The sequence below is a fragment of the Diplotaxodon limnothrissa genome, linkage group LG12 (genome assembly GCF_057381915.1).
Source record: "Diplotaxodon limnothrissa isolate DT_005_m linkage group LG12, D_limnothrissa_male_GT1.1, whole genome shotgun sequence".
Taxonomy (NCBI): Eukaryota; Metazoa; Chordata; class Actinopteri; order Cichliformes; family Cichlidae; genus Diplotaxodon; species Diplotaxodon limnothrissa.
The window spans coordinates 15967450-15983983 of record NC_140607.1 but is presented as its reverse complement, the minus strand read 5'-3'; the positions used below and the strand labels follow the sequence as shown (position 1 = coordinate 15983983).

Genomic DNA, 16534 nt, shown 5'->3' with positions numbered 1-16534 from the left:
ACACGACGGAAGTGGCGCGGTAAATAAGGGGACGTGACGCACTATTATTGTACATTTGTTCGTCCCCCCTCTTATTCCAGCAGCAGCTACACTCAAGTCCAGCTTCTAGAAAACTCTGAAATAATTTTGTGTTGTATCTAAAAATATGCCGTGTGGCAAAAACTTTAGAAGGAGAAGGGACTCGTCCGATGTGGAAGAGGATGAGACCACCGAAGAAGTCAGGTAGAGCCATCCGTTTAACCACAGGAATAAAAAAAAGCCCTTTAGAGTAATGCTATGCATGCTAATGCTAATCGCTAAACGCAGATAGTTTGTGGTCGCATTTCATACAAGCTGCCCAGGTAATGTGTTTGCAATCGTTTGTGTTTCATGGATGTTTAGACATAAGTTGGAAGAGGCTAAAGAGCTACAGAGTTTGCGCAAACGACAGACCGGAATCAGGTAACGTAAATAAATCAAACCACGAACACGTTTCATCCTGTTACTTTACATGAAGTTTTACAGTCTGTGGTTTGAGCAGTTACAATCACAGTTTTTTTTAAATATTTCTTTTATTTAGTGTGACCGCCTTGTTGGTTGGAGAAAAACTTCCACCAGAGGCTGAAATTGAGGTAGGTAGTCAGTTTTGTAAAATATATATATATATTTTAAATTGTAATATAGCTTCATTAACCAAGGTGTTTTGTTTTTTGAACTTACGTTTATTAACATTATTTGATTATTCCGCACAGAATGACCCATTTAAACTGAAGACTGGGGGAATTGTTGACATGAAGAAAGTGAAAGACCGGAATAGAGACATGTAAGTGAGTTTTTAACTATTTTTAGCATAATTGCTCTAAGCTGTGCATTGATATGTCATCATTTCATGTTATGTATTCAGGACAGAAGATGAGACAGACCTCAACCTGGGGACGTCTTTTTCAGCCGAGACAAACAGAAGAGACGAGGATGCAGATATGTATGTGTGCTTTTTTTTCTTTTTTGTTGTCCCAATGTCTGATTCTTTTCCCTCCACTTTAGTTAGATATAGCACAAATTACTTAGAAGAGACATTTCAAATCCCCAACATTTAGGACACAATTCAAGATACCCTCACACTTGTTTACAACATGGTTTTATCATAAATTTATCCTCACAGGATGAAATATATTGAGACGGAACTAAAAAAGAAGAAGGGCCTGGTGGAGGCTGAGGAGCATAAAGTTAAAGTGAAGAATCCAGAGGACCACCTGTACGAGCTGCCCGAGAACATCCGAGTCAATTCTGCCAAGAAGACAGAGGAGATGTTGTCTAATCAGATGCTGAGTGGCATCCCTGAAGTTGATCTCGGCATTGAGTATGTACCGAGAATATTCTAGTAATCATCTACACTTATTTTAGACTCAGCAAGAGGAGTCTTTTGACTAAAACTGCATTTTTGCATGAGATATGGCATGAACGAATGCTGCTTTTTACTTGTAGCTTTACTAATGCAACTTGTGTATGTAATTTCTTTTCTAGTGCAAAGATAAAGAACATTATCCAGACAGAGGAGGCAAAAGCAAAGCTTTTGGCAGAACAAAGAAACAAGAAAAAAGACCACGGCACATCATTTGTACCCACGAACATCGCTGTTAACTACGTCCAACACAATCGATGTAAGTAATCTGAAGAGAGCGAGATATTCCACACCTAAATTAAAGCGGATTATACTGATCAAGCTGACTTTTTCTTTCAGTCTATCATGAGGATGCAAATGCACCGCAGAGACACCACAGACACAAAGAAGAACCCAAAGCAAGACCGCTGCGTGTGGGCGACACAGAGAAACCAGGTCCAGAGGGTAAGAGACTACAGATACGCTCACTGCTCAGTACACAGAAATAGTTCTATAACAGTTGGATAAACAAAAGAAAATGGGTGGGTGGAATCACCCCGGCGAGCAGGCAGTATGGACACTCGGCTTTGTGACTTTGAGATCAAGGTCAGAGGTCAAGTTTTCTGAAAATTATCTTAGCAATTTGGAGATTTTATCATCTCATAATTAGAGATGGACCGATCCGATATTACGTATCGGTCCGATACTGACCTAAATTACTGGATCAGATATCGGACAGAAATAAAAAATGTAATCCGATCCGAAGTATCATAAAATCACCTCACAAAACGCGCTACTTGGCGTAACCCAGCTCGGTGCGTCGGAGCAGTATATGTCACGTGATAGAGCGGCTATTGTCTGCGAGACCTGTCGGGGGCCATGTTGGGCATTAACAAGGAAAGGGGGGGCGCAAATAAATATTTTTCTTTATGTCATTTAAAAACTTTGAATAAATAATTATCTGAATCTTACAACAAAAGTGGTCACCTGATTAAATGTATAGAAATCCATTATTGTATATAGTAACTATTAGGTCTAATATACACCCTAGTAAGCTATAGTCCTTTTTCCTTTGGGAAGGTACCATCTGTGCAGTCTGCAATTCTGTTGAAGAAAGATGTTGAATCTATTTAAATATTGTAGAAAAATAATTGATTATTGTGCATTTGTTTTACACTTGCATTAAATTAAAGTTGATTACATCGATTAAGGGAGGGGGGGGTGGTTCCCTAATATTTTTGCTGGGAGTTGGCAACCCTAGTAATTAGGTAGGTAAGTACTCTTTAAAATACCAGAATAGGGAGGATGGTGTTGGTTTAAATTTATTAGATTGATCAGTGTTGCTGAACTATAAAATGTTTTGGGTGGAGTGTATTTTTTGCATACAGGTATAGCAGAATAGCTTCAGTGTCTTTTTTTCAAACTTGAGTATGAACTTATACAAAATACAGCAAGATATTTATAAAAAAGTTTTATTGATTACAAAATACACTGTATCGCATTCATATCGGTATCGGCAGATATCCAAATTTATGATATCGAATCGGACATTAAAAAGTGGTATCGTGCCATCTCTACTCATAATGACAATAATTTCACAGAATCAAGAGAAATCTCTGCACACGAAGGGAGATGGCTGTGACCTTGAGACCCTCATGAAGCAGTAAATTAAAAACAGGCATGAATCTGTAGTAGGAATGACTGCATAGACTCAAACACTTCAAAAACATTGCCAACTCAAAATTGAATAAAGTCTAAGTTGAAGTGGAAAACTGTCCTGTGGGCCAGACCTTTCAGAATGTGAAACTCTTGTTTTAAGTCACTGTCACTTGTGCATTTCCAAAAATATTTCTCAGTTTCAGGATTTTCTTCTTTTTATCCAAGCTAGATACAAACTGTATTACAATCATTGCATTTAATTTACTTTCAATGGTATCCCCCATTTGCTTGTGTGTCTGTGTGGGGATTTATTGAAAATCTTTTTGAAACCTTTAATCTGATTTCTAACTTATTTGTTCATCCACAGCTCCGTCACCACCAAACTACCGCAAACGTCCAAACAATGAGAAGGCTACAGATGACTACCACTATGAGAAGTTCAAGAAGATGAATCGACGATATTGATGTGGATATATATAAAACCATTTTAAACTCAAGATTGGACCATAAATCATTTGAGGATCCCAAACGGCTTTTGATGGCATAGCTCTAACATCAGGGCCACACCGTGTAATTATTGTATATAGCTCCTGCTGTTTGTCTGTATACAGCACAGTTGTTAATGTCTCAGATGATTTCTTTTGCTCAGGATTGTCTTAAGTTTAAAAGACAGGAATATGTTAAGGATGCAGATTCTGGTCTTAAACTGGTCAGGATTTATTTTTATTTTTTTAAATCGGTGACTTTTCCCTTTTTAAGTGTCCACTGTTACATGTTTAGCTGTAGATTTGTGTTTAAAGATTTCAGAAAAATAAATAAAAAAAAAAGAACCAAAAATATTGTAATATTTGATTTAATCTGATGTGCAGTTAAATTAAACAGACAAAAGTAAACCAATGCCATTCTTAAAAAAAATAAAATACATTTAATGCAAAGTCTAACACAGGAATATAAAAAAGTACTTGAGTTTCAAAGGTGAGTTTAAAGTTGTCTTCATTTTCTTTTACTGAACGTGATTCAAGTCTAGACTTTTTACAGTGGAGTTCTTTATCAAATATATCTTCTAGTTTGTAACTAGGCTTGATGCAGATCTTGGAAAGCAGCAGTTGCACTTAAGAGCCTACCACTCAACACAAGCATTTTAGGTGGTTTAATACAACAGTCTCTTATTTTTGTGATGTGTTAATCCAAAAGAAACCATTCATTGCAAAGTTTAAGTCCAGTTTTAAAGTCCTCGATACAAAAAAGTAGCAAGTCAAACAACGGTTCACAAGCTATAACTGATCCAAACTGGGCAAAAGCAAACCGACAGGTGTCCCCCTTTCCTCCTCACGGTTTCTCTACGGAGGCGGTCCCGTGTCCGTTAAGGTGGTGCTGGGGGTTCGTCTCCTGAGATGGAGGCCCGTCCACGTCCTCGCGCTCCCCGTGCGTAGAACTGTTGCTGCTGTTCGCGGAGGCCCAACTGTCTCGACGGCGGTAGGCCTCGCACAGAGGCAGGTCAGTGCTGTCCCACTGACTGTAGCTGTGCAGAGCAGAAACCAGCAGGAGGCAAAGAATCAGTGCAGCACAGAAAGAGAGGAGCAGACGAGAGCAGCAGGTCAGAAACAAGCACAACCAACTCAGAGAGGAGCACGTGAAAGCACATTTGATAGAAGCACAGAGGTTATGCAGAAGCACCAGAAACAACTTAAACATAAAACAGCAATTTATTCATGTGTTACTATTTAGAGGGATGACTGTTGATTAAGCTCAGCAGAAGGGTGAGAACAAGTGCTGATGGATCAGAAAAGCAGAGCAAGTGCACCGAGAATGGCAGACCCCAATTTGGCATGATGCAAACAGAGCTCAGAGACACCTCTTAACACTTGATCACAGAAAACAAGACAAACTACTTCAACATTTTGTCTCTACTTTATTTCTTAATCATCCTGGGTCTCTAGGAACAGCGGGCAAAACCTGGTAAACATGTACAACTGCACCGTGCGACTGTGGCTGACACTGATGTTAAGGTTACACCTTTTAGATTTTAGGGACGGAATGAAAAACATTATTGTGGAAACTCTAAATAAATACCAGCAAACGTGTGTGTTTAACTGCACAGACCATCCTTAAAATATAACACAAAAGGCCATCACAACTTTATTTGACTTAAATACTACATATAAATAATCTTAAATTGATTAAAATGATACTTTTACACACAGAAAAAAAATATCTATAAATCCATATAGCTTTAGGACTTTAGATGTATATACGTGTTCTTTGTAGCACCCAGCAAATTTCAACAATTCATCGATGGATACAACAGCAAATCAAGTGCTTTAAATGATAGATTTTTAATAAACTTTGTTCATTCTTTTCATTTTTTTCTATTACTATAAATGAACAAGGAGTTCTCAATACTAAGATTTATAAATGCTGAATCTCTCCTGTCTACCAGATAATGTTGGGTAAACATCTCTCTAGGCCAGGCGAGGGGAACTCCAGGCCTCAAGGGCTATATCAGCTCTGTTTGGATCAAGGGCACATCTAAAACCTGCAGGACACCAGCCCTTGAGGCGTGGAGTTCCCCCACCCCTGCTCTAGGCCATCAGACGCTGCAGACTAGTTCCTAGGCAGTGACTAGTTGCTCTGCTGTGATTGGGTAGTTTTTAAATCAGACTGCCTACTAATCACAAGGGACAATGAAAATATGAACAAGATCTTTTCCAAGAGCTTCATCAGTCACCTATCCATGAAACAACTAATCACAGCAGACTATAGTGTCTCTTCTAGTTGATTTGATCTAGCACTAACCATTAGAAGTAAAATCAGTAAATCTACTGTTTTTGGTTCCAAAGTGCTGATATTTAAGGGCATGCCACTTTAAGACTGAAGACCTCCCTCTAATCATCTCTTATAATGATTTCTTTTAAAAAGGTCAAGGCACGCACTAAATAGTAACAATGTAAAGGCACTTGTGGTGAGATGAGGTTCATTACAAAGACCTATAACAATTTTGATGAAAGGCTCAGTTTAGACACTGTCACAAGCCCTTCCCAGGGCTCAGTGTAAATGGTGAAATGTGAAACAGCGGTGCTGGGAATGGGACGACAGAGGCGCAATGGGATGAGGGATGGGGGCAAGTATGAGCCTATTTATACCTGGAGGAGTAATATTCTTCCTCTAGCTCATACAGGTCGATGGCAATCTCGTCACGGAGTGACATGAGCTTCTTGTCGCACTCTTCCTGTAGCGAGCGGAGCTGCTGGTTCTGCAGGCTGATGGCGTCGTTCACGGAGGGGAAGTCGTTCAGAATTAGGAACTGCTTCAGGTCAGAGACCAGCTTCATGAGGGACTCGCCGGCACGTACCTGGCACAGAAACATAGAAGAGGGGAAGCAGGTTTGAAAATGATCATAGTGATGACTTGTTAAAATGTCAATTTCTGCACAGAAAAGATTTTTCGCTAAGTGTAGAAACCGATTCATTCACAGGGCTGTAATGCGTCTGTCAGTTACATACAAACTACAACATTTCAATACAAAGGATACTGCAACAGTAAAGTGCAGCCCCAGATGTGACTCTTCGACTAGTGCTAGTGCACACATCAACATGTTTACAGTAATATGATAAATTACATGGATAATATGTTAACCTTTCATTCAAAGGAGTCTTTCTTGGAAACAGATGTAACCAGCTTTGGATTTTTTCTTCCCCACAGGTAACAGAAATAAATAACAATAAAGCCCTGAATATGTTGCATACGAGTGTGTTGTCAGGCGTTTTCTGCAGTACTTACAATGTTGGCTGCTCTGACATGCATCTCATAATGGTCCTGCTCTGCCTGAGTAGGTCGGGATACCTGTGTCTCATCCTCAATCTGGACAAAGAGATAAGTGGTAGAATATTATACTCGTCATAATGGTGTGTTGTATTTGGTCCACTTAATCAATGTAAACCAATTTGAAACCAATAAGTGACATTTAAACAACACTAAGCTGGTACTAAGGGACGTAAAGTGTGGAAAGAAAAAATATTCTCCACACCATTACACCACCAGCACCAGGATGGATCCATGCTTTCATGTTGTTTACACCAACTTCTGACCGTACCATCCAAATGTCATGGCAGAAATCGAGAGTCCGACCAGGCAATGTTTGTACAATCGTCTGTTGTCCAGTTTTGGTGAATATGTACAAACTGTAGCCTCAGTTTCTTGCTCTTAGCTGACAGCAGTTCCGTCCAGTGCGACTTTCTGCTGCTGTAGCTCTTCTGCATACCTCGACTGTAGGGACTGGTTATTTTAATTACCAGTGCCTTCCTATTAGCCTAAAATATTCTGGCCATTCTTCAGGCATTAACACTGCACCTTCACACAGAGAACTGGCGCTCGTTGACTGGTGTCAAGCCAGCCTCCAATTCGAGACTTGCAGTCAAGCCAGCCTCCAGTTGATTTTACGTTCCCTGTGTTTTCAAAGTATTACGGGAATGGATGTGGAAACCAGATTTCAAAATAAAAGCCAACTTCGAGTGAATTAACAGATATGTTAAGAACATAATAACATATAATTTAGGCTTTTTTTTTTTTTTTTTAGAAACTCTAATGTTACATCTACATGACACAGCCTTGTACCCTAATTGTGCCCTGTCAAGGCCATCTTATTTTGGATTTCAAAGTAAAAGCCCTGTGAATCTTCATTTTTGAACTACTCTTTCAATGAATTCATAATGCTCTTAAAAGCAAAAGTCGTATTTCCAAATACTATTTGAACTTTGTATCAACACTTTCCAACCGCAGTCTTTTTCACAGTAATACCATATCAAATAAATTCTTTCTGATTTTGCTTTTCATAGTAATGGCCCTTTGAAATTGCCGATATTTGACTTAATCTCCTAACGATTCAAAATGCTCTAAAATGGAAAATTCCTGTTTCCACAGGGTAATTCCACTTTAGATCAACAGTATACAACCCCACAGTGATACCATATCAATATCAAGTCATTCTGATTTTGCTTTCAAAAATAAAAGCCCTTTCAAATTGTCCATAATTGACCTAACTTCCAGTGATTTCAAAATGCTCTAAAATGGAAAATTCCTGTTTCCACAGGGTAATTCCACTTTAGATCAACAGTATACAACCTCACGATGTTACCACATCAATATCAAGTCATTCTGATTTTGCTTTCAAAAATAAAAGCCCTTTCAAATTGTCCATAATTGACCTAACTTCCAGTGATTTCAAAATGCTCTAAAATGGAAAATTCCTGTTTCCACAGGGTAATTCCACCTTAGATCAACAGTATACAACCTCACGATGTTACCATATCAATATCAAGACATTCTGATTTTGCTTTAAAAAATAAAAGCCTTTTCAAATTGTCCATAATTGACCTAACTTTCAGTGATTTCAAAATGCTCTTAAATAGAATTTTGCTGTTTCCACAGGGTAATTCCACTTTAGATCAACAGTATACAATCTCACAGTGATACCATATCAATATCAAGTCATTCTGATTTTGCTTTCAAAAATAAAAGCCTTTTCAAATTGTCCATAATTGACCTACCTTTCAGTGATTTCAAAATGCTCTAAAATGAAAAATTCTTGTTTCCACAGGGTAATTCCACCTTAGATCAACAGTATACAACCCCACAGTGACACCATATCAATATCAAGTCATTCTGATTATGCCTTCCAAAATAAAAGCCTTTTCAAATTGTCCATAATTGACCTAACTTTCAGTGATTTCAAAATGCTGTAAAATGGAAAATTCCTATTTCCACAGGATAATTCCACCTTAGATCAACAGTATACAACCCCACAGTGACACCATATCAATATCAAGTCATTCTGATTATGCCTTCCAAAATAAAAGACTTTTCAAATTGTCCATAATTGACCTAACTTTCAGTGATTTCAAAATGCTCTTAAATAGAATTTTGCTGTTTCCACAGGGTAATTCCACTTTAGATCATCAGTATACAACCTCACAGTGATACCATATCAATATCAAGTCATTCTGATTTTGCTTTCAAAAATTAAAGCCTTTTCAAATTGTCCATAATTGACCTACCTTTCAGTGATTTCAAAATGCTCTAAAATGGAAAATTCCTGTTTCCACAGGGTAATTCCACTTTAGATCAACAGTATACAACCTCACGATGTTACCATATCAATATCAAGACATTCTGATTTTGCTTTCAAAAATAAAAGCCCTTTCAAATTGTCCATAATTGACCTAACTTTCAGTGATTTCAAAATGCTCTAAAATGAAAAATTCCTGTTTCCACAGGGTAATTCCACCTTAGATCAACAGTATACAACCCCACAGTGACACCATATCAATATCAAGTCATTCTGATTATGCCTTCCAAAATAAAAGACTTTTCAAATTGTCCATAGTTGACCTACCTTTCAGTGATTTCAAAATGCTCTAAAATGGAAAATTCCTGTTTCCACAGGGTAATTCCACTTTAGATCAACAGTATACAACCCCACGGTGATACCATATCAATATCAAGTCATTCTGATTATGCCTTCCAAAATAAAAGACTTTTCAAATTGCCAAGATACGACCTACTCTTTTAAAGATTTCAAAATGCTCTAAAAGTGAAAATTGCTGTTTCCACAGGATAATTTCACTTTAGGTCAACAGTATACAACCTCACGATGTTACCATATCAATTTCAAGTAATTCTGATTATGCCTTCCAAAATAATGGCCTGTTGAAAATGCCCATAATTTACCTAACTTTCAGTGATTTCGGAATGCTCTAAAAAGGAAATTTTCTGTTTCCACAGAATAATTTCACTTTAAATCAACAGTATACAACCTCATGATGTTACCATGTCAATTTCAAGTCAGTCTGATTTTGCTTTTCAAAATAAAAGCTTTTTCAATTTGCCCATATATGACTTACTCTTGGAGCGAATTCAAAATGCTCTAAGATGGAAAATTGCTGTTTCCACAGCATAATTCCACTTTAGATCAATAGTATCCAACCCCACAGTGATACCATATCAATATCAAATCAGTCTGATGTTGCCTTCCAAAATAAAAGACTTTTCAAATTGCCGATATACGACCTACTCTTTTAAAGAATTCAGAACGCTCTAAAAATGAAACTTGCTCTTTCCACAGGATGAATCCATGTTAGATCAAAAGTGTACATCCACACCATGGTACTACTTCAATTTCAAGTCATTCTGATTTTGCCTTCCAAAATAATGGCCTGTTGAAAATGCCAATAACTTACCTAACTTTCAGTGATTTCGGAATGCTCTAAAAAGGAAATTTTCTGTTTCCACAGAATAATTTCACTTTAAATCAACAGTATACAACCCCACAGAGATACGATGTTAAGATCAAGTCACTCTGATTTTGCCTTCCAAAATAAAAGTATTTTCAAATTGCCCATAGACGACCTACTCGTTTAACGATTTCAAAATGCTCTTAAATTGAAAGATGCTGTTTCCACAGGATAATTCCACTTTAGATCAACAGTATCCAACCCGACAGTAAAACCATGTAAATTTCATGTTGGTCTGATTTTGCCTTTCAAATTAATGGCCCGTCGAATTTGTCCATATGTGATATACTCTTTCAATTATTTCAGAATGTTTTAAAAATGAAAATTGCTGTTTCAACACATATTGGGTTTTCATTTTGAAAAGCAAAATCAGACTCAATTGATTATGACAGAATTGAATCATAAAGATGATGTAAAAGGAAGCTGAAATTGCCACTAGGTTGTAATTGATAGTACGTTTATATTTTAAGTCTGTGGAAAGATGTCATTCTAAATAAAGAAATTACAAAACAGCTTGCAAACCAACCATGACATCTTTCCACAGACTTAAAATATAAACGTACTATCAATTACAACCTAGTGGCAATTTCAGCTTCCTTTTACATCATCTTTATGATTCAATTCTGTCATAATCAATTGAGTGGAAACAGGAATTTTCCATTTTAGAGCATTTTGAAATTGTTCCAGGATCAAGTCAGATATGGGCATTTTGAAAATGCTTTTATTTTTGAAAGCAAAATCAGAATGACTTGATATTGATGTGGTAACATCGTCAGGTTGTATACTGTTGACCTAAAGTGAAATTATCCTGTGGAAACAGCAATTTTCACTTTTAGAGCATTTTGAAATCTTTAAAAGAGTAGGTCGTATCTTGGCAATTTGAAAAGTCTTTTATTTTGGAAGGCATAATCAGAATGACTTGATATTGATATGGTAACATCGTGAGGTTGTATACTGTTGACCTAAAGTGAAATTACCCTGTGGAAACAAGAATTTTTCATTTTAGAGCATTTTGAAATCACTGAAAGTTAGGTCAATTATGGACAATTTGAAAAGTCTTTTATTTTGGAAGGCATAATCAGAATGACTTGATATTGATATGGTGTCACTGTGGGGTTGTATACTGTTGATCTAAAGTGGAATTACCCTGTGGAAACAGGAATTTTCCATTTTAGAGCATTTTGAAATCACTGAAAGGTAGGTCAATTATGGACAATTTGAAAAGGCTTTTATTTTTGAAAGCAAAATCAGAATGACTTGATATTGATATGGTATCACTGTGGGGCTTTATACTGTAAATACAGAGTGGAATTATCCTGTGGAAACAGGAATTTTCCATTTTAGAGCATTTTGAAATCACTGAAAGTTAGGTCAATTGTGGACAATTTGAAAGGGCTTTTATTTTTGAAAACAAAATCAGAATGACTTGATATTGATATGGTATCACTGTGGGGCTGTATACTGTTGATCTAAGGTGGAATTACCCTGTGGAAACAAGAATTTTTCATTTTAGAGCATTTTGAATCGTTAGAAGATTAAGTCAAATATCGGCAATTTCAAAGGGCCATTACTATGAAAAGCAAAATCAGAATGACTTGATATTGATATGGTATCACTGTGAGGTTGTATACTGTTGATCTAAAGTGGAATTACCCTGTGGAAACAGCAAAATTCTATTTTAGAGCATTTTGAAATCACTGAAAGTTAGGTCAATTGTGGACAATTTGAAAGGGCTTTTATTTTTGAAAGCAAAATCAGAATGACTTGATATTGATATGGTATCACTGTGAGGTTGTATACTATTGATCTAAAGTGGAATTACCCTGTGGAAACAAGAATTTTTCATTTTAGAGCATTTTGAAATCACTGAAAGTTAGGTCAATTATGGACAATTTGAAAAGTCTTTTATTTTGGAAGGCATAATCAGAATGACTTGATATTGATATGGTGTCACTGTGGGGTTGTATACTGTTGATCTAAGGTGGAATTACCCTGTGGAAACAAGAATTTTTCATTTTAGAGCATTTTGAAATAACTGAAAGTTAGGTCAATTATGGACAATTTGAAAAGGCTTTTATTTTTGAAAGCAAAATCAGAATGACTTGATATTGATATGGTATCACTGTGGGGCTGTATACTGTAAATACAGAGTGGAATTATCCTGTGGAAACAGGAATTTTCCATTTTAGAGCATTTTGAAATCACTGAAAGTTAGGTCAATTGTGGACAATTTGAAAGGGCTTTTATTTTTGAAAGCAAAATCAGAATGTCTTGATATTGATATGGTATCACTGTGAGGTTGTATACTGTTGATCTAAAGTGGAATTACCCTGTGGAAACAGCAAAATTCTATTTAAGAGCATTTTGAAATCACTGAAAGTTAGGTCAATTATGGACAATTTGAAAAGGCTTTTATTTTTGAGAGCAAAATCAGAATGACTTGATATTGATATGGTATCACCGTGGGGTTGTATACTGTTGATCTAAAGTGGAATTACCCTGTGGAAACAGGAATTTTCCATTTTAGAGCATTTTGAAATCACTGAAAGGTAGGTCAACTATGGACAATTTGAAAAGTCTTTTATTTTGGAAGGCATAATCAGAATGACTTGATATTGATATGGTGTCACTGTGGGGTTGTATACTGTTGATCTAAGGTGGAATTACCCTGTGGAAACAGCAAAATTCTATTTAAGAGCATTTTGAAATCACTGAAAGTTAGGTCAATTATGGACAATTTGAAAAGGCTTTTATTTTTGAGAGCAAAATCAGAATGACTTGATATTGATATGGTATCACCGTGGGGTTGTATACTGTTGATCTAAAGTGGAATTACCCTGTGGAAACAGGAATTTTTCATTTTAGAGCATTTTGAAATCACTGAAAGTTAGGTCAATTATGGACAATTTGAAAGGGCTTTTATTTTTGAAAGCAAAATCAGAATGTCTTGATATTGATATGGTATCACTGTGAGGTTGTATACTGTTGATCTAAAGTGGAATTACCCTGTGGAAACAGCAAAATTCTATTTAAGAGCATTTTGAAATCACTGAAAGTTAGGTCAATTATGGACAATTTGAAAAGGCTTTTATTTTTGAGAGCAAAATCAGAATGACTTGATATTGATATGGTATCACCGTGGGGTTGTATACTGTTGATCTAAAGTGGAATTACCCTGTGGAAACAGGAATTTTCCATTTTAGAGCATTTTGAAATCACTGAAAGGTAGGTCAACTATGGACAATTTGAAAAGTCTTTTATTTTGGAAGGCATAATCAGAATGACTTGATATTGATATGGTGTCACTGTGGGGTTGTATACTGTTGATCTAAGGTGGAATTACCCTGTGGAAACAGCAAAATTCTATTTAAGAGCATTTTGAAATCACTGAAAGTTAGGTCAATTATGGACAATTTGAAAAGGCTTTTATTTTTGAGAGCAAAATCAGAATGACTTGATATTGATATGGTATCACCGTGGGGTTGTATACTGTTGATCTAAGGTGGAATTACCCTGTGGAAACAGGAATTTTTCATTTTAGAGCATTTTGAAATCACTGAAAGTTAGGTCAATTATGGACAATTTGAAAGGGCTTTTATTTTTGAAAGCAAAATCAGAATGTCTTGATATTGATATGGTAACATCGTGAGGTTGTATACTGTTGATCTAAAGTGGAATTACCCTGTGGAAACAGGAATTTTCCATTTTAGAGCATTTTGAAATCACTGAAAGGTAGGTCAATTATGGACAATTTGAAAAGGCTTTTATTTTTGAAAGCAAAATCAGAATGACTTGATATTGATATGGTATCACTGCGGGGTTGTATACTGTTGATCTAAAGTGGAATTACCCTGTGGAAACAAGAATTTTTCATTTTAGAGCATTTTGAATCGTTAGGAGATTAAGTCAAATATCGGCAATTTCAAAGGGCCATTACTATGAAAAGCAAAATCAGAAAGAATTTATTTGATATAAAAATAAATTGAAAAAGACTGCGGTTGGAAAGTGTTGATACAAAGTTCAAATAGTATTTGGAAATACGACTTTTGCTTTTAAGAGCATTATGAATTCATTGAAAGAGTAGTTCAAAAATGAAGATTCACAGGGCTTTTACTTTGAAATCCAAAATAAGATGGCCTTGATAGTGACAGGGCACAATTAGGGTACAAGGCTGTGTCATGTAGATGTAACATTAGAGTTTCTAAAAAAAAAAAAAAAGCCTAAATTATATGTTATTATGTTCTTAACATATCTGTTAATTCACTCGAAGTTGGCTTTTATTTTGAAATCCGGTTTCCACATCCATTCCCGTAATACTTTGAATACACAGGGAACGTAAAATCAACTGGAGGCTGGCTTGACTGCAAGTCTCGAATTGGAGGCTGGCTTGACACAAGTGCTCGTTGGTGCTCGCTTTGAACTTCAGCAGGTCGTCTTTGCCACATTATGATGTTCAAATGCGAGTAACAAGGCACGAAATGAGTTGTGAGCAGCTCTGATTGTAGTAAAAACACGAAAATACACAAAGAGGGAGGTGACAGTATGTCTGTTACCTTTGCTGTCTTGACTATTTCTGTAAAGTTGTCCATAATGGAGCGGATGTCATCTTTGAGCCTCTTGTTGTAGTTTTGCAGTAGAGTCTCTTTGCTCTGAGAAAGCACTCTCTGAGTAGTCATCGTGCCCGGGTAAACACACACCTCACGTCACCTGTGTACACCGAAATAACACACGCGGGCGCCTTTAGGCGATAAAGTTTACAATAAAACAAAAAAGGCTAAACACATCATCAACGAGCACGCAAGTAGCTAGCACCGAAAGGCGCGTGCTTTCAAAACAAAAGCGAAGTCTCGCTCTCAAACAGTTTTCACATCTGTACCTGTATACGAATACACTTTAGTACGGATTATTGAATTACTGTTACATACCGTTTCTTACCACATATTCTACAATCACTTTTGTTTTCATGTAAAACAAACTCCTACGTTAGCGCCTCCTCCTTCTCTTGAAATTTGTGTGCTCACATCCGGTATCTCCCTGTAACACCGCACTCTACCGGTGCCTCCGGTAATTGCTCTCATGAATATATATATATATATATATATATATATATATATATACATATATATATATACATATATATATATATATACATATATACATATATATATATATACATATACATATATATATACATATATACATATATATATATACATATACATATATATATACATATATACATATACATATATATATATATATACATATATATATATATACATATATATATATGAATATGACCCTCAAGCTCCCAGGCCTCTGGTAGAGGACCCGAGCTTGAAGGATAAACCGCCCGCAGGGGCGTGCTGGGTGGGGTTTTTTTTATTTTTATATATACACAGTTTAAAATTAGTTTAAAATTCCCAATGACATAAGGTAGCAGCAATGTATTTGAGTAAAATATATAAATAACCAAAACAAAAAGTACTTTTAAAAATTCATCTAAGATGCCATTTTTGTGATTGCATAAAGTCAACATGTTGTGTAAGAATGTGATCGGAGTTTAAATAGAAATGAAATTAAATTTAAGACAGCGTGCAATCCCAAATTGGACATTTCTGTAGATGACCAAGGTATGTCTTAGATATAATAATGTATTTATTTCTTTTACCAACAATCAGTCCACTAACCGATGAAAATAAATCTTTTTTGCACACTAAGCATTGGAGGACCTACATTTAAGAAGAATGTACTTCAACCATAGTCTAACCATATGACCACAACTAGTTCATTTGGTAAAATAAATAAACCAATAGATACATAAACAAACAGTTCTCCCTTCTTATGAACTACATCCAGAAGAGCAAAAAATGTAGGCAAATATGAGAACACCCAGGGGACCATTGTTAAAGACAGCATAACTAATTCAATAGAGAGAAAAAAAAAACAGTTGATCTTTATGAGGCAAGATGTGATCATTATTATTTATGCAAAAAAAATTTTTTTTTTTTGTATGGAATGAGTCATCATTGTAAAGCCCTCATTGTATAGCAAAACCCAACCCATTAGCCTCCCTTATTATGTTGGTCAAGGTAATGTTTCATTATGCCCGAGGTATATTATTAATAACCTAGAATTATATATATCAAATTTAAGAGGTACAAAAGATAACACTTAACTCGTGGTGGACCAACTTCATCATGAACTGAATGTTTTGACGATCATT

General features: G+C 36.1%; 2 protein-coding genes across 2 annotated transcripts; one reads left to right on the top strand and one right to left on the bottom strand.

Annotated features, from left to right (window-relative positions):
• Window positions 1–70: 70 nt before the first annotated feature.
• Window positions 71–3838, top strand: lg12h9orf78 (linkage group 12 C9orf78 homolog). The gene is made up of 9 exons (XM_085368092.1): window positions 71–222; window positions 382–441; window positions 560–611; window positions 732–802; window positions 884–961; window positions 1142–1339; window positions 1504–1640; window positions 1721–1825; window positions 3387–3838. The coding sequence occupies exons 1-9, from the start codon at window positions 146–148 to the stop codon at window positions 3482–3484; spliced, it is 876 nt and encodes a 291-aa protein (XP_085224218.1). The 5' UTR covers window positions 71–145; the 3' UTR covers window positions 3485–3838.
• Window positions 3839–4173: 335 nt separating this feature from the next.
• Window positions 4174–15304, bottom strand: med22 (mediator complex subunit 22). The gene is made up of 5 exons (XM_085368091.1): window positions 15234–15304; window positions 14862–15015; window positions 6800–6880; window positions 6163–6371; window positions 4174–4541 (listed from the first exon to the last, which is right to left on the bottom strand). The coding sequence occupies exons 2-5, from the start codon at window positions 14982–14984 to the stop codon at window positions 4349–4351; spliced, it is 606 nt and encodes a 201-aa protein (XP_085224217.1). The 5' UTR covers window positions 14985–15015; window positions 15234–15304; the 3' UTR covers window positions 4174–4348.
• Between the last annotated feature and the right edge of the window lie 1230 nt (window positions 15305–16534).